Source organism: Scyliorhinus torazame, chromosome 15 (assembly GCF_047496885.1).
Source record: "Scyliorhinus torazame isolate Kashiwa2021f chromosome 15, sScyTor2.1, whole genome shotgun sequence".
Taxonomy (NCBI): Eukaryota; Metazoa; Chordata; class Chondrichthyes; order Carcharhiniformes; family Scyliorhinidae; genus Scyliorhinus; species Scyliorhinus torazame.
This window is the reverse complement of record NC_092721.1, coordinates 134,233,120-134,257,373: the sequence shown is the minus strand read 5'-3', so window position 1 is coordinate 134,257,373 and position 24,254 is coordinate 134,233,120. Positions and strand designations below refer to the sequence as shown.

General features: G+C 49.6%; 1 protein-coding gene across 4 annotated transcripts in view; it reads left to right on the top strand.

Moving 5' to 3' along the window:
- Positions 1-24,254, top strand: part of LOC140391832 (solute carrier family 35 member F2-like) — a 142,571-nt gene that overhangs the window by 18,942 nt on the left and 99,375 nt on the right. For all 4 annotated transcript variants that reach the window (XR_011935195.1, XR_011935194.1, XM_072476775.1 and 1 more), the window contains exons 2-3: positions 8,317-8,492; positions 8,619-8,746. Coding sequence is in view for 2 of the 4 variants with exons in the window: in XM_072476775.1 (XP_072332876.1) it covers positions 8,317-8,492; positions 8,619-8,746 (304 nt within the window). In the remaining 2 variants the exon portion in view is untranslated. The remainder of the gene's footprint in view (positions 1-8,316; positions 8,493-8,618; positions 8,747-24,254) is intronic.

Here is a 24,254-nt window from a genome sequence, read left to right as displayed (position 1 = left end):
TCCTATTTTCCAAGGATCTAGTCCAAAGTCGTGCAGGTTAGGCGGTTTGGCCATGATAAATTGCCCTTAGTGACCAAAAGGGGTTAGGGGGGGTTATTGGGTTATGGGGATGGGGTGGAAGTGAGGGCTTAGTGGGTCGGTGCAGACACGATGGGCCGAATGCCTCCTTCTGCACTGTATGTTCTATGTTCCAATCTACTTCCCTCTGTTCCCCGCCCGTTCATATATCTGTCCAGATGCACCTTAAATGATGCTATCGTGCCCGCCTGTACCACCTCCGCTGGCAGAGCGTTCTAGGCACCCACCACCCTCTGCGTAAAAGATTTTCCACGCACATCTCCCTTAAACTTTCCCCCTCTCACCTTGAAATCGTGACCCCTTGTAATTGACACCCCCACTCTTGGAAAAATCTTGTTGCTATCCACCCTGTCCATACCTCTCATAATTTTGTAGACCTCAATCAGGTCCCCCCTCAACTCCGTCTTTCCAACGAAAACAATCCTAATTTACTCAACCTTTCTTCATAGCTAGCACCCTCCATACCAGGCAACATCCTGGTGAACCTCCTCTGCACCCTCTCTAAAGCATCCACATCCTTCTGGTAATGTGGCGACCAGAACTGCACGCAATATTCCAAAAGTGGCCTAACCAAAGTCCTATACAACTGTAACATGACCTGCCGACTCTTGTACTCAATATCCCGTCCGATGAAGGCAAGCATGCTGTATGCCTTCTTGACCACTCTGTCGACCTGCGTTGCCACCTTCAGGGTACAATGGACCTGAACCCCAGATCTCTCTGTACATCAATTTTCCCCAGGACTCTTCCATTGACTGTACAGTCCGCTCTTGAATTAGATCTTCCAAAATGCATCACCTCGCATTTGCTGGATTGAACTCCACCTGCCATTTCTCTGCCCAACTCTCCAATCTATCTATATTTTTCTGTATTCTCTGACAGTCCGCCTCGCTATCTGCAACTCCACCAATCTTAGTATCATCTGCAAACTTGCTAATCAGACCACCTATACCTTCGTCCAGATCATTTTTGTATATCACAAACAACAGTGGTCCGAACACGGATCCCTGTGGAACACCACTAGTCACCTTTCTCCATTTTGAGACACTTCCTGCCACCACTACTCTCTGTCTCCTGTTGCCCAGCCAGTTCTTTATCCATCTAGCTAGTACACCCTGCACCCCATACGACTTCACTTTTTCCATCAACCTGCCATGGGAAACTTTATCAAATGCCTTACTGAAGTCCATGTATATGACATCTACAGCCCTTCCCTCATCAATTAACTTTGTCACTTCCTCAAAGAATTCTATTAGGTTTGTAAGACATGACCTTCCCTGCATAAAACCATGCTGCCTATCACTGATAAGTCTATTTTCTTCCAAATGTGAATAGATCCTATCCCTCAGAATCTTTTTCAACAGTTTGCCTACCACTGACGTCAAGCTCACAGGTCTATAATTCTCTGGATTATCCCTGCTACCCTTCTTAAACAAGGGGACAACATTAGCAATTCTCCAGTCCTCCGGGACCTCACCCATGCTCAAGGATGCTGCAAAGATATCTGTTAAGGCCCCAGCTATTTTGTCCCTCGCTTCCCTCAGTAACCTGGGATAGATCCCATCCGGACCTGGGGACTTGTCCACCTTAATGCCTTTTAGAATACCCAAAACTTCCCCCTTCCTTATGCCGACTTGACCTAGAGTATTTAAACATCCATCCCTAGCCTCAACATCCGTCATGTCCCTCTCCTTGGTGAATACCGATGCAAAGTACTCATTAAGAATCTCACCCATTTCCTCTGACTCCACGCATAAATTCCCTCTTTTGTCTTTGAGTGGGCCAATCCTTTCTCGAGTTACCCTCTTGCTCCTTATATACGAATAAAAGGCTTTGGGATTTTCCTTAACCATGTTAGCCAAAGATATTTCATGACCCCTTTTAGCCCTCTTTATTGCGCGTTTGAGATTTGTCCTACTTTCCCGATATTCCTCCAAAGCTTCATCAGTTTTAAGTTGCCTAGATCTTATGTATGCTTCCTTTTTCATCTTAGCTAGTCTCACAATTCCACCCGTCACCCATTGTTCCCTAATCTTGCCACTTCTATCCCTTATTTTCACAGGGACATGTCTGTCCTGCACTCTAATTAACCTTTCCTTAAAACACTCTCACATTTCAAATGTGGATTTACCCTTAAACAGCTGCTCCCAATCCACATTCCTTAGCTCCTGCTGAATTTTGTTATACTTGGCCTTTCCCCAATTTAGCACTCTTCCTTTGTCCATGAGTATTCTAAAACTTACGGAATTGTGATCGCTATTCCCAAAGTAATCACCGACTGAAACTTCAACCACCTGGCCGGGATCATTCCCCAATACCAGGTCCTGTATGGCCCTTCCCGAGTTGGACTATTTACATACTGCTCTAAAAAACTCTCCTGGAAGCTCCTTACAAATTCTGCTCCATCTACGCCTTCAACAGTACATGAGTCCCATTCAATGTTGGGGAAGTTAAAATCTCCCATCACTACTACCCTATTGCTCCTACATTTTTCTATAATCTGTCTACATATTTGTACCTCTACTTCATGCTCGCATTTGGGAGGCCTGTAGTAAAGTCCCAACAATGTTACTGCGTCCTTCCTATTTCTTAGCTCTACCCATATTGCCTCAGTGTCAAATCCTCCATCGTGCCCTCTTTAATCACAGCTGTGGTATAATCTCTGACCAGTAATCCAACTCCTCCACCCCTTTTACCTCCCTCTCTATCCCTCCTGAAACATCTATACCCTGGGATATTTAGTTGCCTGTCTTGCCCTTCCCTCAACCAAGTCTTAGTAATACCAATAACATCATATCCCCAGGTACTAATCCAAGCCCTAAGTTCATCTGCCTTACCTGCTACACTTCTCGCATTGAAACAAATGCAGCTCAGACCACCTGTCCCTTTGCGTTCATCATCTCTTCCCTGTCGACTCTTCCCCTTAGTCACATTGAGTTTATTATCTAGTACCTTACTGGCTTTAGTTGCTGCCTCTTTACTGACCTCTAACTTCCTAATCTTGTTCCCATACCCCTGCCACATTAGTTTAAAACCTCCCCAACAGTGTTAGCAGAAACACCCCCTAGGACATTGGTTTCAGTCCTGTCCAAGTGTAGACCATGCAATTTTTAATGGTCCCACCGACCCCAGAACCGGTTCCAATGTCCCAAAAATCTGAACCCCCTCCCTCCTGCACCATCTCTCAAGCCACGTATTCATTCTGACTATTCTTGAATTTCTACTCTGACTGTCTCGTGGCACTGGTAGCAATCCTGAGATTACTACCTTTGAGGTCCTACTTTTTAACTTATCTCCTAACTCCCTAAATTCTGATTGCAGGACCTCATCCCGTTTTTTACCTATATCGTTGGTGCCTTTATGCACCACGACAACTGGCTGTTCACCCTCCCCTTTCAGTATGTCCTGCAGCCGATCTGAGACATCCCTGACCCGTGCACACGGGAGGTAACATACCATTTGGGAGTCTCGTTTTCGACCACAGAAATGCCTGTCTACTCCCCTTACGATTGAAGGTGCAGAAACTCAGGGACCGGCAAAAGCAGGGCTATGATGCTCATGCCACTGATTTGCCTGTGCTATCCCCGGCGGATGCTGTTCGGATCAAGCTACCTGATGGAGGCTGGTCAGCTCCAGCGGTTGTTCTTCGACAGGCTGCTCCTCGATCGTATGTTGTGCGTATGGCTGATGGCTCTGTTGTGCGGCAAAACAGACGGGCACTGCGCATAGTTGCCCGCCCGCAACCACATTCTTCGTTGTTTCCATCTGTTATTGTGCCACCTCCTGACATCTCGAACCACGAGGCCACCAGTCTGGCTGCAATCCCGCCCATCAAGGCGCCATCGTCCCTACCACCACCTCTCCGGCGGTCGACAAGGATCTGACGCAAGCCCCAGAGACTGGACTTATGAACATTTGTTTTGTTTGCTATGTTCTGTTTTTGCACACTAGACACCTGTTTTCACATGTACATATGTTCCCATCTGCCATTTTATGGAAATAAGTTAATTTTTCGCCATACACATATAAATACTTTCACATATGCTACAGAAAAACGTTTCAAAAGGGGACATGTCGTGATATGCAGACATGCACATAATGAGATACAGACAGACAGCTAATGAACAGAGAACAGGACATAACCAATCAGCAGGCAGAACACTTGGGGGTGGTTTCCCACTATAAAAGGTATGAGACACTCACACTCCACCTCTTTCCACTGGGGACATCTACAGAGTGAGTCCGGTGTATCTATCACATAACAACTACAGCACGTGGCTAAGAGCTAGTCTGGTTCAGTCAGACAGAGTAATCAGACTTAGGTTAGCGGGGAGTCGAACTCACAGAGAACTGTGCTAACTGTGTGACCGCTTCAATAAATTAGATTGAACTAACTTCAAGGTCTGGAGTATCTTTCAGTTATAGCTGCATCCAGTTGCAGCCCATGTTATCTCAGTGTGCTTAACATGACAGGGACCTCAGCTCTTCAGCACAGCATTCGCCAGGTATGTTCAGGCTTATCCTGTGGCTCAGCTCCTGGCTGCAGCCCTGTCTCCCTCTCCTTGTGAGACTTCTCAGTTACAAAGGTACTGCTGGTCAGTCTGACTAGATCCCAATTCTCCTCCCTGGCTCTTGAGCCACTCTCAGGGGCCCTAGGCTTCTGCCACACTGTCATTCACAAGTTCTGTCTTTGTCCTGGATGTAAATTCTCCCTCACCTCTGGCCCCATCCCTCAGCTTGTGAAAGGCACAGCTCAATGTCCCACAGGAGCCAACCCGTTCCCCTACTCGGTGCTGTACCCCACCATGAGCTGCACCTGTATACTGTATGCTTTATTAACCACTCCTTAAACCTGTCCAGCCACTTTCAATGACTTATGCACACCTGCACCCACATCCTTCTCCTCCTGCACCTCTTTGTTCCTTTTATTTTATATTGTCTCTTCATGGTGGTTTTTTAAATCAAAATCACAATGAACAAAATTGCCAATAATCAGCAGAGGGTAGGGGGTGCATTTGGTTTGGCTGGAACGAGGTAGGGGGTCAGGAAATTGGTCCATGAATGGATCTTGTCTTCATTTTACACATCCCTATGATTAGCACAGCATAGTAACCTTCTGTGGTGAATGTATTACTGCGACCATTCACCATTGTAATTGCATTACATTGTATTGTATTATGTTGATACCCTTGTGGGCTCCGCCTGTGGCTCCACCCCCTCAGGGGAGGTATATAGAGCTGCAGCCTGCAGGCGGCACTCAGTACAGAGCAGTTGCAGGCAGGCACAGTTCTAGCTGATTAAAACCACTGTTCACTTCAACTCTCCGTCTCGTGTGAATTGATGGTCGCGTCACCTTCCTTTATACGTGAATATTTTAAATTCAAATTCCTCCAGTCTCTCCTGGTTTGACTCTTTTCTACCACTTTTCTTCTTTGCAGTTTACAAATCTTCTTTGTGATGTAACTTACATTTTCCCTTTACTGTTGTAAATAAGGTTGTCACTTTGTCCAGGCCTCCATCTCACACATTTCTATTTTCTGCTCTGTGTACTTTTTGAATTGCCCAATCCTACTAATTAAATAAGTAGTTTTCTATTTATATCAAAGTTATGAGATTATCTGTCAAATATCATACTGTGTCCAAGCACCTGATATTCATAGCTGAATTATTTATCAAAAAGTACAAAATCAAGAAGCTCCTACATTTGCTGCTGTTTCTTTTTAAAAGTGAAAGAACCTTCTATCAGGAAAGTAGTGATGTAGTAATGATATGAAAATATCCGGGAAATCAAATAAATTGGATTGTTCTCTGATGGTTAAATATTTTTTTTTAACTATTGGAAAATGTAAGCTGCTTAAGACAGGGACAGTTTGGTTATGCTATTGAAACTAGTGCTTTTGATATGTTGATGAGCTTAGCAATATTGCAAACAGAGATTAACCTAAGGCAAGGTGGTATCAGGGGAACAAAACGTAAAGGGTTTAAATAATGTGTTCGAGGTGCAAAGGAGGAGACAGGGTGTGAGCTTTGCATTTACATTCTAAAAGGTAGACTTATGAAATGAAGGCAACCAAATTTGACTTCTGAAAAGGTTAGTTCAGATCAGGGAAGATCAAAAGGGAACAACTGTATGTCAGAAGATGATTAAACCTATGCAAGAATAGTTGCTTCCAACCTCAGCCACAGATGGAATAGCTGTTAACTCCCAACCAGCTGTGTCTGTGAAGAAAGCTGGGCTGGAGACTAAGTGCTCCTGCCAGCAGAGATGCGCTACTGGTCTCTGCTGGTGCGAGGAGTAGCGCCCATGTGAGATGCCCTCTCCTTTACCATGCTAATTTACGCATTGAGAAGAGCTCGCTGGATTCCGTTGGAATCCCGATATCAGGCTGCCATTTTGTGCGGGCAGCCCGATATCGGGGTCCAGCAGCAGGCCTCCCTCCCCAACAATGCAAATCCCGCCCCCCCCACTGACAAGTAAAGGCATCCTCCCCCCTGCCACCAGGAGAATAATGGGTCACCCCCACATAGCACGCATGCATGAGGGTGACCCGAACTTCCCCACCAACACCCTAGGCCACTCCTCAGACCCCCCATCGGACCCCCTTAGCTCCTCACCAGAACCTCCATGAGACACCCCCAACAGTGTCCCCATCGGAGAACCCGATTAGAGACTTCAAAACAGAAACCCTCATCTTTCCCCCATCAGAGACCCCCATTAGAGACCTCCATCGGAGACTCCCCATCAGAGACCCCCATCAAAGACCTTCCAGCAGAGACCATCAGAGAACCCTAAACAGTGACCCCCATCAGCTCCCCCGTCAGAGACCCCAACAAACCCCCAACAGAGATCCCCAACAGAGACCCTCCAACAGAGACCCCCAATGAAGACCCCCATCAGAGACCTCAGCAATCACCCCTGCCAGAAAGCTGGAGCAGTCTAGGCAGTACAGTGAAACACCATTTCATTTTCACTTACCCTTCCCTAACATCTGCTGCCTCAGACAAAAGTGTTTAAAGCATCAGCTGTTACAAGTATCAGAGGCTTTCTCGAAAGCCAAGTGTACTTCAAAGAGCTTCAAATCCCTTGACAGCCTTTGAAATGCAAATCTTCCATTCAATTTCACACAACAATACATTGCATTGGCCAGTGATTGACAGTTTTATTACTCCAGAGACAGGTGCTTGGCGGATGTTGATCTATCTTTCGTTTCACACTTGAATGAATCTCAAGTACCCTGCTTTGATGCTAACAACAATGTTTATAAACATTATTTCTTTGATTGACCCTCACCACATCAAAAGCAGTTAAGTGCTTTAACTTCCTGTTTTTCACAGCAGAAAACACTTAGCTGCTTTTGGTAAGGTAAGGAATTGTCAATCATAGCAACAGCTAATCAGATGCAAATGTGTGCAAATCATCGATTTGCATTCTCCCACTAGCGTGGGCATGTGGCTCCCCCCACTATCAAGGGGGGGAGGGGTGATGGAGCATCGGAATGGGATTGACGCACAGTGCCGATCCCATTTTTCAGCCGAAGCTCCATTCTCCGCCGGATCAGGAAACCTGCTATCAGGCAATGGAGAATCTGTCCCATTGTCTTGAGAAGCCAGTTGCTTGTTTTACCTCAGAGGCAAACCTCAAAGAGATATAACTGCCTGGTATGGTAACCGTTATTGGATTTTTGTTCTAGTTTTTAAATTTTCTTAGATGTTGTGGAACACTTGGGGAGAATGAGCTCTGAAGGGAGTGAAGTAAATGTTTGGAACTGGGTACAGCTAGAGATTATGTGTACAGCCATTGCCCTAATAAAGGGCACCTCTTAATTTATTTCTGTTTGTTTTATTGCTTAATAAACATTTATTTTATTTAAAATCATCACAAAACATTTGGGAAATCATTCTCTGGACTTCAAACCTTTCCTCACATGATAGCAAATTGCAAAATGAAGTGAGGGCAGTTGTTCAAAGTTTCCATTCTGGGATTTGGAATAACACAAAATTTACCATCAACCATGTTCTTAACACTTCCTTGATAGGAGTCAATTTGGAGACATTTCTAAACTTTAAACAGAGGAACCATTTTTGTGACCATTATGTTTATTTAATTTTTTTATTTCAAATTGGTGGCTTGTACTTGTTGGGTTTCATTGTTAGGTCTTGCTCTTTAATGCTCACTTTTCAGGCTATCTCCACGATGGCAATATTTGTGAACTAACTAGAATTCTTGATCAATTTTAGGAATCTTCTAAGGATATTACTTCTTGGTCAAGGATTATCCATGTTATTATGTGGGACTGCAATCAGCAGTCAATATTTGGCGGATGAATTTGCTGTGAACACCCCAGTGCTTCAGGGTTTTATCAACTACGTTCTATTGTTCCTGGTTTACACGGGAATATTGATGTTCAGGCGGGGTACGTAGTGAACAAGAAGAAGAATCTGTTTGAAATGTTCAGAATCAGCAGAATGAACAATACAGTTTTAAAATAATTGCAGCACCAAAACTGCTGAAGTGCTAATTTAATTTTACTTTTAATCAGGCAACGACAATTTACTACAAATACTGAAGACAAAATGGTGGAAGTATCTTCTGCTGGGATTAATTGATGTTGAAGCTAATTATCTGGTAGTCAAAGCTTACCAGTATACAACATTAACAAGTGTTCAGGTATGTGTTCAACCTTATGAACCTGATTACGACAGTTGTTGTATCCTGTATTTCCCTATGCACAAGTGGGAAGAGTTCAGTAAATAATTAATCCCCCAACTTCCTCTTTTCTGCCCGAAAGCTGAGTTCAATTGATTCCCCATCAAAGTAGACAACCATTTTTGTGTGACTCTAGCCAGTAGGCAGACTGACCCTGTCCTCACACAGTGCCCTCAAGGATTATGAGACAAAAATCAGGGGTGGGGTTCCTTGTGTATTTTTCCCTTTTTACCTACGCAATGCTGATGCATTAGCATATTAACCACTGTTTCCCTGGCTGGCTGGCATCAGCAAACTCAATACTGAGCAGGGGTTGACCATGAGGCTTGTCTCCCCTTGCATGGCACAATAGCCTATTGTGTGGTGCATTTATAAATTAAACCAATAATTAGAATCACTGGGGAGATTCTGCGCCCTTGTCCACCCCAAGTGTAAACGGAAATGTGGGCGCAAAATCCTGTGAGAATCAGGAAATGAAATTCCTGCTAACGAGATGTTGTTTCTCGATTTTCCCTGCCCCTCGCCGGTGATGTAATGAGAATGCCAACTTTGGTAAAAATAAAGTTGACTACATTTTAATATTATTCATGGGCCTCTCCGCCACATGTTCCACCCTCACTATGTGGTGATATACTACCACAGGAGGGGATTACACCAACCCATATAAAAGGACACATTACACATGCTCAGTCTCTTTCCAGTGGAGACACTCAGTGAGTACAGACACAGGGTTGATTGAACATCACACCCACCACGTGGATTGTAGCAGACTGGTTCGTCAGTCTGAGTAGCTATAGAAGGATTAACAGTAGAGTCGAATCCAAGTAGGAGAATTGTTAGTAACAGTAATAAACGTGTTAAAGCTATCTCCAAGTCTGAACCTGTTAGAGTCTTCTTCTTGTACACTGAAGCGTGGTAGACTGTTAGAGTCTTCTTCTTGTACACTGGAGCGTGGTAGACTGTCATAGTCTGCTTGCTGTACACTGGAGCGTGGTAGACTGTCATAGTCTGCTTGCTGTACACTTGAGCGTGGCAGACTGTCATAGTCTTTCTGTTGTTCACTTGAGTGTGGCAGACTTACATTGTCTGCTGCTGGTTGCTCAGAGGAGGCTGCTAGTCGCTCATGGTCTTGTTCATGCAAGGACTGTGCTCTGGAGTCTTGCATTGCTTCTATCATGGAGGCTGTCCACGAGCTCGCTGTGGAGGCTTGTGTCACTCCCTCTGTGGAGTCTTGCCAGTTTCCCTGTGTGGAATTGTGCATTGGTCTCTCTGTGGAAACTGTCACCACTTCTTGTTCATGCAAGTACTGCGCTCTGGAGTCTTGCGTTGCTTCTATCGTGGAGTCTATCCACGAGCTCCCAGTGGAGGCTTGTGACACTCGAGTCACTTCTTGTTCATGCAAGGACTGCGTTGTGGCGTCTTGCATTGCTTCTATCGTGGAGTCTGTCCACGAGCTCGCTGTGGAGTCTTTCATCACGTTTTGTGTGGAGGCTGGGACCCTTTGTGGTGCATGGACCACTCTCTGTGTGGAGTCGGGGACCCTTCACGGTGTGTGGCCCACTCTGTGTGGCAGCAGGCCGCTCTCTGTGGGCTTGTACCGCTCTCTGTCTCTTGGTGTCAGGCCGCAGCATCATCCTGCACTCACGAGTCGGGATGTCGTATATGCTGAGCTGAAGATTCCCGAATCCGAAGAAATTGTCGTCGGGGTCGTCAATGTGCAACACGTCTAGTTGCGGTTCGGATTTAGTACTGGGATAGCCTCCCAAGGTGAAAGCTTTATCTGAGTCGTTGTCTTCCAAAACCATATCATCACATTTTGTGTCAGAGCTGGCATTGGGCTCACGATGTCCAAAGAAGAATTCAAAGTCTGAGTCATAGTCTTCAAGGACTGTATCATCTCTTTGGGTGGTGCTTATTGCTTGTTGCAGGGTTCTGCGGAGGTTACTTTCAGCTACTGGTCGAATTTCAGGCATTGTGCAGTCGTTCCAGGTGAAAAAATCTGGTTTTGGGACATTTCCCCTTTAAGTGGGCGTGGTCCAGGGCCTCGGACATCATGAAGCGTGTGACGTAGTGCGTAGGAAGCGATTGCGCATGCGTAAACGGACCTTCCCTTTCTGTGCGCTCTTCGCGCAACTGCGCATGTGCAGCACCTTTTCCAAGATGGCTGCAATTCTAAACTGCCGTTCGTTGCTGCAAGCCTACCTCGCGGTGAGTTTTGGCCCCTCTTTTACCCTTTCTTCTTGTATGTTCCTTGCAGAATTCTTGGAATTTGTCCCGGACTGCCTGGAAATCGTTCTTGTTTTGCCCCTTTGTGTATTTGTAGGTCTGGAAGATTCCAGCTGCTTCTGGACCCGCGATGGTAAGTAGAAGCTTTATTTTCTCTGCATCCGCCACGCCATCTAGGTTGGACGCTACCAGGTAGATCTCGAATCTCTGTCTGAACCAACGGCAGTTTCCACTGAGATTGCCTTGGTACCTGAGCTGCTGTGGGACCGGAATCTCGAACATTATCTTGCCTGGCTGCTGTTGCTGCTAGTCACTGTTTGCTGAGTTTTAACTATATGGATTGAAACAGTTCACTCCTGGAACCATGTTTTGTTATGCTCTTGATATAGCATAAGCTGCTTCCTTGATGTGCACTCTGACAAAGGAAGGTTCAGACTTGGAGATAGCTTTAACACGTTTATTTTATTTTTAAAAAATATATATTTTATTGAAATGTTTTTTCCCAAACAACAATTTTTCCTCTTACAAAACAAACGCAACAGTAACAGTACAGAAATTTTTAACAATACACAAGTAACAAAACCCCATTATCTATTGACCTAAACTAAACTAACCCCCCCCCCCCCCCCGCTGGGTTGCTGCTGCTGGTCATCTGTCTTCCCTCTAACGTTCCCCTAGGTAGTCGAGAAATGGCTGCCACCGCTTGGTGAACCCTTGAGCCGATCCTCTCAGGGCAAACTTCATCTGCTCCAGTTTAATGAACCCCGCCATATCATTTACCCAGGCCTCCAGTCCGGGGGGTTTCGCCTCCTTCCACATGAGTAGGATCCTGCGCCGGGCTACTAGGGACGCAAAGGCCACAACGTCGGCCTCTTTCGCCTCCTGCACTCCCAGCTCATCCGCAACTCCAAATAGAGCTAGCCCCCAGCCTGGTTTGACCCGGGCCTTCACCAACTTCGAAATCACTCCCGTCACTCCCTTCCAATACCCTCCCAGTGCCGGGCATGCCCAAAACATATGTGCGTGGTTTGCCGGGCTCCCGCCACACCTCCCACATTTGTCCTCCACTCCAAAGAACCTGCTCAATCTTGCTCCCGTTATGTGTGCTCTATGTAGCACCTTAAATTGAATCAGGCTAAGCCTGGCGCATGAGGAAGAGGAATTTACCCTGCTTAGGGCATCAGCCCACATACCCTCCTCTATCTCCTCCCCTAATTCTTCTTCCCACTTTCCTTTTAGTTCGCCCACCGACTCTTCCCCCTCTTCCCTCATCTCTCGATAAATCTCTGACACCTTGCCCTCTCCGACCCACACCCCTGAAAGCACCCTGTCCTGTATCCCCTGTGTCGGGAGCAACGGAAATTCCCTCACCTGTTGTCTAGTAAACGCCCTCACCTGCATATATCTCAAGAAATTTCCCCGGGGCAACTTATACTTTTCCTCCAATGCTCCCAAGCTCGCAAAAGTCCCATCTATAAATATATCTCCCACCCTCCTAATTCCCAACTGGTACCAGCTCTGAAATCCTCCATCCATTCTTCCTGGGGCGAACCTATGGTTGTTCCTGATAGGGGACCCCACCAGGGCTCCCCGCACCCATCTCTGTCGCCTCCACTGTCCCCAGATATTCAGTGTTGCCGCCACCACCGGGTTCGTGGTAAACTTTTTAGGTGAGAACGGTAGCGGCGCCGTCACCAGCGCCTCTAAACTCGTCCCTTTACAGGACTTTCTCTCCAGTCTTTTCCACGCCGCTCCCTCACCCTCTATCATCCATCTACGTATCATTGCCACATTGGCGGCCCAATAGTAATCGCCCAAGTTCGGTAGTGCCAATCCTCCTCTGTCCCTACTACGCTGAAGGAACCCCCTCCTTACTCTCGGAACTTTCCCTGCCCACACGAAGCTCGTGATGCTCCTGTCTATTTTATTGAAAAAGGTCTTGGTGGTTAATATAGGGAGACATTGAAATACAAATAAGAACCTCGGGAGGACCATCATCTTAATTGCTTGCACCCTGCCCGCCAGTGACAGAGGCTGCATGTCCCACCTCTTGAAGCCCTCCTCCATTTGTTCTACCAGCCGTGTCAGATTAAGTCTGTGCAAGGTTCCCCAGCTCCTAGCGATCTGAATCCCCAGGTATCGGAAGTTTCTTTCCACTTTCCTTAGCGGCAAGCCTTCTATCTCTCTACTCTGGTCCCCTGGATGTATCACAAATAATTCACTCTTCCCCATGTTTAGCCTATACCCCGAGAATTCCCCGAACCACCTCAAAATTCGCGTAACCTCTATCATCCCCCCCGCTGGGTCCGACACGTATAACAATAGGTCATCCACGTATAACGAGACTCGGTGTTCTTCTCCCCCTCTAATCACCTCTCTCCATTTCCTGGAGTCTCTCAACGCCATGGCCAGAGGTTCAATTGCCAACGCGAACAACAATGGAGACAGCGGGCATCCCTGTCTTGTTCCCCTATATAGTCGGAAATACTCCGATCTATGTCGACCTGTAACTACGCTTGCCGTTGGAGCCCCATAAAGAAGTCTAACCCAGCTAATAAACCCGTTTCCAAACCCAAACCTCCTTAACACTTCCCATAAATACTCCCACTCCACCCTATCAAATGCCTTCTCTGCGTCCATTGCCGCCACTATCTCTGCCTCCCCCTCCACTGGGGGCATCATTATCACCCCTAATAGTCGTCGCACGTTGTGGTAGTATGCATTAGGGGTCATGTGGGACTGTGAAGCCGTGATGTCATTGGTTGACAGATCCCGGGTCCTGGTTGGCTGTTGATCTCTATCTCCGCCCTGAAGGCGGAGTATAAGAACCAGGAGTTCTCCCCCGCAGGCCAGTCTGTTGCTGAACTGCGGGGAACAAGTCACGCTTAATAAAGCCTCATCGACGTCATCTCTATTCGTCTCTCGTGAGTCTTTGTGCGCTACAATTTATTAAGCGTGCTTAAAGGACTATGGAGCTCAGGATCGTCCCGGAATGCCTGAGGATCAGCCCCCACGCAGTGAACTCAGCAGCAGTTTTTAAACACTGGCAGACTTGTTTCGAAGCCTACCTCAGAACGGCCCCCGGCCGGGTCACAGAAGACCAGAAACTACAGGTCCTGCACTCGAGGGTAAGCCCGGAAATTTACCCTCTCAAAGAAGACGCAGAGGATTTCCAGACGGCGTTCGCAGCACTAAAGAGCATCTCTGTTTGCCCAGTGAACCAGATCTACGCACGCTACCAACTCGCAATGAGATGGCAAAGTCCCGGAGAATCGCTAGACGAATTCTACGCCGCGCTGCTAATTTTGGGACGGGCCTGCAGCTGCCCGCCGGTAAACGCGATTGAACACACGGACATGTTAATTCGCGATGCTTTTGTGGCAGGTATGAACTCTCCTCAAATCCGCCAAAGACTTTTAGAAAAAGAGTCGCTAGGACGCTCAGAGGCACGGGCCCTTGCAGCCTCCCTAGATGTGGCCGCGTGAAACGCCCGTGCCTACGGCCCCGACCGTGCGGCAGCCCCTTGGGCTCCGTGGACCCCCGTCGCGACAAACCCCCCCCCCCCCACAGGCTTGCGCGGTTCAGACGCCAAGTCGTCCCGGGAGGGGCCCGCTGCTATTTCTGCGGCCAGTCGAAACACCCCCGGCAGCGCTGCCCGGCCCGCGCAGCGATTTGCAAGAGCTGCGGAAAAAAGGGCCATTTCGCGGCTGTGTGCCGGTCCCGGGGGGTCGCCGCTGTCCCCGGAGAAGAAGGAGTCCTGCGCGTTTCAAGCGCTCCCCAACCCCCCCCAGCGCCCCATGTGCGACCCGCAGGTGCAGCCATTTTGGGTCCCGGCCACCACGAGGGGAGGAGGGGCGCCGCCATCTTGGGACCCCCCAGCCCTGTGCGACGCATGGGGGCGGCCATTTTGTCCACCCCCGCCGCCATCTTGGGACCCCCCAGCCATGTGCGATGCCTGGGGGTGGCCATTTTGTTCACCCCCGCCGCCATCTTGGACGGCAACAATGGACCCCAGCATCGACGGCTCCACGGGGTTCGAGGAAGACGCTGAAGCACTACGACCACGTCTGGCCTCAATGACGCTGGACCAAGCACGGCCCCGGATGCTCCAGATGACGACAACAACGGTGCTGATCAACGGGCACGAGACACCATGCCTGGTCGACTCCGGGAGCACAGAAAGCTTCATCCACCCCGACACGGTAAGACGCTGTTTTTTGACCACCCGTCCCAGTGCGCAAAAGATTTCCCTAGCTGCAGGATCTCACTCCGTACAGATCAAAGGCTTCTGCATAGTGACCCCAACGGTGCAAGGGAGGGAGTTTAAAAACTACAGGCTCTACGTCCTTCCCCAACTCTGCGCGCCCACATTACTGGGATTAGACTTCCAGTGCAATCTGCAGAGCCTAACTTTCCAATTCGGCGGCCCAATACCCCCACTCACTATCTGCGGCCTCGCAACCCTCAAGGTTGAGCCCCCATCCTTGTTTGCAAACCTCACCCCGGATTGCAGACCTGTCGCCACTAGGAGCAGACGGTACAGCGCCCAGGACCGGACATTCATTCGGTCCGAAGTCCAGCGGCTACTGAAGGAAGGCATAATCCAGGCCAGCAATAGTCCCTGGAGAGCACAGGTGGTAGTAGTAAAGACAGGGGAGAAGCAAAGGATGGTCATAGACTATAGCCAGACCATCAACAGGTACACACAACTAGACGCGTACCCTCTCCCCCGCATATCCGACATGGTCAATCGGATTGCCCAATATAAGGTCTTCTCCACCGTGGACCTCAAGTCCGCCTACCATCAGCTCCCCATCCGCCCAAGTGACCGCAAGTACACAGCCTTCGAGGCAGACGGGCGATTATACCACTTCCTAAGGGTCCCATTTGGCGTCACAAACGGGGTCTCGGTCTTCCAACGAGAGATGGACCGAATGGTTGATCAACACGGGTTGCAGGCCACGTTCCCGTATCTCGACAACGTAACCATCTGCGGCCACGATCAGCAGGACCACGACGCCAACCTCCAAAAATTCCTCCAGACCGCTAAAGCCTTGAACCTCACATACAACGAGGACAAGTGCGTTTTAGCACAAACCGGCTAGTCATCTTGGGATATGTAGTGCGCAATGGGATAATAGGCCCCGACCCCGAACGTATGCGCCCCCTCATGGAATTTCCCCTCCCTCACTGCTCCAAAGCCTTAAAACGCTGCCTGGGGTTCTTTTCATATTACGCCCAGTGGGTCCCCCAGTATGCAGACAAGGCCCGCCCCCTAATACAGACCACGACCTTCCCCCTGTCGACAGAGGCTTGCCAGGCCTTCAGCCGCATCAAAGCGGATATCGCAAAGGCCACGATGCGCGCCATCGACGAGTCCCTCCCCTTCCAGGTCGAGAGCGACGCCTCCGATGTAGCTCTAGCGGCCACGCTTAACCAAGCGGGCAGACCCGTGGCCTTTTTCTCCCGAACCCTCCACGCCTCAGAAATCCGCCACTCCTCAGTGGAAAAGGAAGCCCAAGCCATAGTGGAAGCTGTGCGACATTGGAGGCATTACCTGGCCGGCAGGAGATTCACTCTCCTCACTGACCAGCGGTCAGTAGCCTTCATGTTCGATAATGCACAGCGGGGCAAAATGAAAAATGACAAGATCTTAAGGTGGAGGATCGAGCACTCCACCTTCAACTATGAGATCTTGTACCGTCCCGGAAAGCTGAACGAGCCGTCCGATGCCCTATCCCGCGGCACATGAGCCAACGCACAAATTAACCGTCTCCAAACCCTCCACGAGGACCTCTGCCACCCGGGGGTCACTCGGTTCTACCATTTTATAAAGTCCCGCAACCTCCCCTACTCCGTGGAGGAGGTCCGTACAGTCACAAGGAACTGCCACATCTGCGCAGAGTGCAAACCGCATTTTTTCAGGCCGGATAGTGCGCACCTGATTAAGGCCTCCCGGCCCTTTGAACGCCTCAGTCTGGAGTTCAAAGGGCCCCTCCCCTCCACCGACCGCAACACATACTTCCTGAACGTGGTGGACGAGTACTCCCGTTTCCCCTTCGCCATTCCCTGCCCTGACATGACAGCAGCCACAGTCATTAAAGCCCTTAACAACATATTCACACTGTTCGGTTGCCCCGCATACGTCCATAGCGACAGGGGGTCCTCCTTCATGAGTGACGAGCTGCGCCAGTTCCTGCTCAGCAAGGGTATAGCCTCGAGCAGGACGACCAGCTACAACCCCCGGAGGAACGGGCAAGTAGAGAGGGAGAACGGCACGGTCTGGAAGACCGTCCTACTGGCCCTATGGTCCAGGGATCTCCCAGTTTCACGGTGGCAGGAGGTCCTCCCGGACGCTCTCCACTCCATCCGGTCGCTGCTGTGTACCACCACTAACCAAACGCCTCATGAGCGCCTCCTTGTCTTCCCCAGGAAGTCCTCCTCTGGAACGTCGCTGCCGACCTGGCTGGCGGCCCCAGGACCCATCTTGCTCCGGAAACATGTGCGGGCGCACAAGTCGGACCCGTTGGTCGAGAGGGTTCACCTCCTCCACGCGAACCCGCAGTACGCCTACGTGGAGTACCCCGACGGCCGACAGGACACGGTCTCCCTGCGGGATCTGGCGCCCGCCGGCAACACGCACACCCCCTCGACACCAATCACCCCCTCCCTGCCACCGGCGCACCCCGCGACCGCCCCCTTCCCGGGAGGATCGGTCCTCCTCCCAGGTCCGACCAGAAGTGAAGCTGAAGCAGAAACCGTAAAGCTCCCGGAGACGACAACACTGGAACAAGCACCACCACCACCGGGGCTGAGGCGATCGACAAGGACGACCAGACCGCCCGACCGACTCGTGGCATCGGTGTAACACTTTAACGAGAATTTTTTTCCTTTTTCCCTCTTACGAATACTGTAAATAGTTCAAAACAAAAAACCCTGTACATAGCCCAGTGTAGGGCACTGTGATGACATGCAAAAGTTTTTTTCCTCCCAGGACCAGCCTTGTAAACCCCTACCACCATGCGAAGCACCACCCCGCCGGGTTCATTTTTAACAAGGGGTGAATGTGGTAGTATGCATTAGGGGTCATGTGGGACTGTGAAGCTGTGATGCCATTGGTTGACAGATCCCGGGTCCTGGTTGGCTGTTGATCTCTAGCTCCGCCCTGAAGGCGGAGTATAAGAACCAGGAGTTCTCCCCCGCAGGCCAGTCTGTTGCTGAACTGCGGGGAACAAGTCATGCTTAATAAAGCCTCATCGACTTCATCTCTATTCATCTCTCGTGAGTCTTTGTGCGCTACACACGTTAACATTCAGTTGTCTCCCTTTTACGAACCCTGTCTGGTCTTCGTGCACCACCCCCGGGACACAGTCCACTATCCTCGATGCCAGTACCTTTGCCAGCAATTTGGCGTCCACGTTCAATAGTGAAATAGGTCTATAGGACCCGCACTGCAACGGATCTTTGTCCCTCTTCAAAATTAGCGATATCGTCGCCTCCGACACCGTCGGGGGTAGAGTCCCCCCTTCCCTGGCCTCATTGAACGTCCTCGCCATCAACGGGGCCAACAAGTCCACATATTTTCTGTAATATTCCACCGGGAACCCGTCTGGCCCCGGGGCCTTCCCTGCTTGCATGCTTCCCAGTCCCTTAATAACCTCGTCCACCCCAATCGGTTCCCCCAGGCCTACCACCTCCTGCTCCTCCACTTTCGGGAACCTCAATTGGTCCAGGAACTGCCGCATCCCCTCCTCTCCCTCTGGGGGTTGAGACCTGTACAGTTCTTCATAGAAGGTCTTGAACACCTCATTTATCTTTCCTGCCCTTCGCACCGTGTCTCCCCTTTCGCCTCTAATTCCTCCTATCTCCCTCGCTGCTGCCCTCTTTCGCAATTGATGAGCCAACAGGCGACTAGCCTTTTCCCCATATTCATACCTCCTCCCCTGTGCCTTCCTCCACAGTACCTCCGCCTTTCTGGTGGTCAGAAGGTCAAATTCCGTCTGGAGTCGTCTCCTCTCCCTGTACAATTCCTCCTCCGGGGTCTCTGCAAATTCCCTGTCCACCCTTAAAATCTCCCCCAGTAATTTCCTTGGCCTCTGTTTTCCTTTTGTGGGCCCCAATAGAGATCAGCTCTCCTCTGACCACCGCTTTTAGTGCTTCCCAAACCACTCCCACAGGGACCTCGCCGTCGTCATTGACCTCCAGGTATCTCTCAATACACCCCCGCACTCTTGCACACACTCCCTCATCCGCCATCAGTCCCACATCTAATCGCCAGAGTGTTCTCTGCTCCCTGTCCTCTCCTAATTCCAGGTCCACCCAATGTGGGGCATGATCCGAAACCGCTATGGCTGAGTACTCCGCTTCTTCCACCCTAGAGATCAACGACCTTCCCAAAACAAAAAAATCTATCCGGGAGTACACTTTATGGACATGGGAGAAGAAGGAAAACTCCCTAGCCCTAGGTCTAAGAAATCCCCATGGATCCACTCCCCCCATTTGACCATAAACCCCTTAAGTACCTTGGCCGCTGCCTGCCTTCTTCCGGTCCTTGAGCTGGATCTATCTAGCCCCGGGTCCAGCACCGTATTAAAGTCCCCTCCTAAAATCAAGTTTCCTACCTCCAGGTCTGGTATACGCCCCAGCATCCGTCTCATAAATCCCGCATCGTCCCAATTTGGGGCATACACATTAACCAACACGACCTCCATTCCCTCCAGCCTACCACTCACCATTACATATCTACCTCCGCTATCTGCTACGATGTTCTTTGCTTCAAATGCTACCCGTTTCCCCACCAAAATGGCCACCCCTCTGTTCTTTGCGTCCAGTCCTGAGTGGAACACCTGTCCCACCCATCCTTTGCTTCGCCTAACTTGGTCCGCCACCTTTAGGTGCGTCTCTTGGAGCATAACCACGTCTGCCCTTAGTCCTTTCAAATGCGCGAGCACTTGGGCCCTTTTTATCGGTCCGTTCAGGCCTCTCACGTTCCACGTGATCAGCCTCACTAGGGGGCTACCTGCCCCCCTCCCGTGTCGACTAGCCATTACCTTCTCTAGGCCAGTCCCATATCCCGCCTCCGCGCTCCCGCTCGCTCCTCCAGCGTCGCACACCATCCCCGCCCACCCACTCTTTAGCCATTTCCTTTTGGATTTCTGCAGCAGCAACCCAGTTGTCCCCCCCCCCCCTCCCCCGCTAGATCCCTACCTAGCATGATTGCTCCCCCCATATCACTTCCGTAAGTCAGCTGACTTCAACAGACCCCGGCTACTCCTGCTCACTTCTCGACCCCCCCCCCCCCCCGTGTGGGGGAACTCCCATCCGCCTTGCGCCTGTCTTCCCGCCTTATTCTTTCTGGCGGAACATCCCTTTACCTGACCCGCCTCTTATGGCGCAGCTCCCTTTCCCCTCCCCCTCCCCTTCCCCATTCTCCGACTATGTCCCGCCTTTCCCCCTTTCTCACCGGCGCCCACATTTCCCCAATGTCTCCCCCCTTCCCAGTTTGCTTCTCAATTAACTCCACCCATAACATTAACAAAATCAATAACAATAACATTTCCTGCAGCATCAGTCCCTCAGTTCCGATCCAATTTCTCTTCTTTCATGAAGGACCATGCTTCCTCCGCCGTCTCGAAATAATAGTGTCTCTCCTGATACGTGACCCATAGTCTTGCCGGCTGCAGCATCCCAAACTTCACCTTCCTTTTATGCAACACCTCTTTGGCTCGGTTGAAGCTCGCCCTCCTTCTCGCCACCTCCGCACTCCAATCCTGGTATATCCGTACCACAGCATTCTCCCATCTGCTACTCCGCACCTTTTTAGCCCATCTCAGGACCTCTTCTCTGTCCTTAAGGCGGTAAAATCGCACGATTATCGCCCTCGGTGGTTCTCCCGCTTTTGGTCTTCTCGACGGAATCCGATTTACCCACTCCACCTCCATGGGGCCCGTAGGGGCCTCAGCACCCATCAGTGAGCTCAGCATCGTACTTGCGTACGCTCCACAGTCCACTGTGGGGGGGGGGGGGGGGGGGAGGGGGGGGGGAGGGGGGGGGGGGGGACAAATTGCTGATGTCTGTGATGATGTCTGTGAAGGTGGGAGGATCTTGCTTGTGAAGAGGTTAGGAACTTTCCTGAGAGATATTGTCGTGGTGGGTCGGCGGAGGAGGGGGGATGATAGCTCCCGATACTTGTGCAGTTGTGGGGAGGGGCCGAGAGAGCCTCCGATAGCTCCATGGTGGGGGTGGGTTGCCCTGATGCTCGTTGGGGAGAGAGGTGCTCCGTGTCCTTGGGGTTGGAGTTTATTTTCAGTGCAGATCGGGGTGCCCTTTAAAGATGGCTCCCCAATCCCTGTGGCATTGCGGGTTCTATCATGGCCAGCCCAGCCAGAGTGATGGTGTAAACTATGCCCTCCAGATTTTCATTGCTCAGAGTGGCTGGAAACCTGGCCTGGAGACTCAGCTGTGTGTTTGGAGAGGTACACACTGGGTTTCAGTCGGAGGCTGATACTGACAGATTATGAGAACATTCCACCCTACAGAATGGTTATAGCATAGAAGGAGGCTGTCGGGCCTGTTGTGTCTATGCAAACTCTCTGCAAAAGCAAATGAACTAGTCATACTCCACATCCTTTCCCCTGCAGCCCTGCAAAGTTCTTTTCTCTTCAGGAGCTTATCCAATTCCCTTTTGAAAGCCATGATTGAATCTTCCTCCACCACACTCTCAGGCAGTGCATTCTAGCTTTTCCTCCTGTAGCTGTTGTTTCTTAGCCGTTCACCTTATGCGGTGTCCTCTGGTTCCTGATCCGTCTGCCGATAGGGAATGTTTCTCCCAATCGACTCTGTTTAGACCGTTCATGATTCTGAACACCTGAACCTCCTTGGAATACTCTCTTCTTTAAAGAGAACAGTCCCAACTTCCCCAACATACCCATGTCCTGGAACCATTCTTGCAAAGTTTTCTGCATTCTTTTTAAAGTCTTCACATCCTCCTTAAAATGTAGGACTCAGAATTGGTTGGACACAATACCCCAGTTGAGGGTGAACCAGTGTTTTATAAAGGTTCATCATAATTTACTCTATGCTTCTATTTGTAAAACTCAGGATGCATATAACTTTTTCACTGCTTTCTCAAGCTGTCCTGCCACCTTCAACAATTTGTGCCCATTTACCACAAAGAACAAAGAAGAAGAACAAAGAAAAGTACAGCACAGGAACAGGCCCTTCGGCCCTCCAAGCTTGTGCCGACCATGCTGCCCATCTAAACTAAAATCTTCTACACTTCCTGGGTCCGTATCCCTCTATTCCCATCCTATTCATGTATTTGTCAAGATGCCCCTTAAATGTCACTATCGTCCCTGCTTCCACCACCTCCTCTGGCAGCGAGTTCCAGGCACCCACTACCCTCTGTGTAAAAAACTTGCCTCGTACATCTCCTCTATACCTTGCCCCTCACACCTTAAACCTATGACCCCTAGTAATTGACCCCTCTACCCTGGGAAAAAGCCTCTGACTATCCACTCTGTCTATGCCCCTCATAATTGTGTAGACCTCTATCAGGTCGCCCCTCCACCTCCGTCGTTCCAGTGAGAACAAACCGAGTTTATTCAACCGCTCCTCATAGCTAATGCCCTCCATACCAGGCAACATCCTGGTAAATCTCTTCTGCACCCTCCCTAAAGCCTCCACATCCTTCTGATAGTGTGGCAACCAGAATTGAACACTGTACTCCAAGTGTGGCCTAACTAAGGTTCGATACAGCTGCAACATGACTTGCCAATTCTTATACTCAATGCCCCGGCCAATGAAGGCAAGCATGCCGTATGCCTTCTTGACTACCTTCTCCATCTGTGTTGCCCCTTTCAGTGACCTGTGGAACTGTATACCTAGATCTCTTTGACTGTCAATACTCTTGAGGGTTCTACCATTCACTGTATATTCCCTACCTGCATTAGACCTTCCAAAATGCATTACCTCACATTTGTCCAGATTAAACTCCATCTGCCATCTCTCCGCCCAAGTCTCCAAACATCTAAATCCTGCTGTATCCTTTGAAAGTCCTCATCACTATCCACAATTCCACCAACCTTTGTGCCGTCTGCAAACTTACTAATTGACCAGTTACATTTTCCTCCAAATCATTTATATATACTACGAACAGCAAAGGTCCCAGCACTGATCCCTGCGGAACACCACTAGTCACAGCCCTCCAATCAGAAAAGCACCCTTCCATTGCTACTCTCTGCCTTCTCTGACCTAGCCAGTTCTGTATCCATATTGCCAGCTCACCCTGATCCCGTGTGACTTCACCTTTTGTACCAGTCTGCCATGAGGGACCTTGTCAAAGGCCTTACTGAAGTCCATATAGACAACATCCACTGCCCTACCTGCATCAATCATCTTTGTGACCTCTTCAAAAAACTCTATCAAGTTAGTGAGACACGACCTCCCCTTCACAAAACCGTGCTGCCTCTCGCTAATACGTCCATTTGCTTCCAAATGGGAGTAGATCCTGTCTCGAAGAATTCTCTCCAGCAATTTCCCTACCACTGACGTAAGGCTCAATGGCCTGTAGTTCCTTGGATTACCCTTTCTACCCTCCTTAAACAAAGGAACAACATTGGCTATTCTCCAGTCCTCCGGACATCCCCTGAAGACAGTGAGGATCCAAAGATTTCTGTCAAGACCTCAGCAATGTCCTCTCTAGCCTCCTTCAGTATTCTGGGGTAGATCCCATCAGGCCCTGGTGACTTATCTACCTTAATATTTTTCAAGACGCCCAACACCTCGTCTTTTTGGATATCAATGTGACCCAGGCTATCTACACACCCTTCTCCAGACTCAAAATCCACCAATTCCTTCTCTTTGGTGAATACTGATGCAAAGTATTCATTTAGTACCTTGGCCATTTCCTCTGGCTCCACACATAGATTCCCTTGCCTGTCCTTCAGTGGGTCAATCATTTCCCTGGCTAACCTCTTGCATTTTATGTACGTGTAAAAAGCCTTGGCATTTTCCGTAACCCTATTTGCCAATGACTTTTCGTGACCCCTTTTAGCCCTCCTGACTCCTTGCTTAAGTTCCTTCCTACTTTCCTTATATTCCACACAGGCTTTGTCTGTTCCCAGCCTTCTAGCCCTGACAAATACCTCTTTTTTCTTTTTGACGAGGCCTCTCGTTATCCAAGGTTCCCGAAATTTGCCGTATTTATCCTTCTTCCGCACAGGGACATGCCGGTCCTGAATTC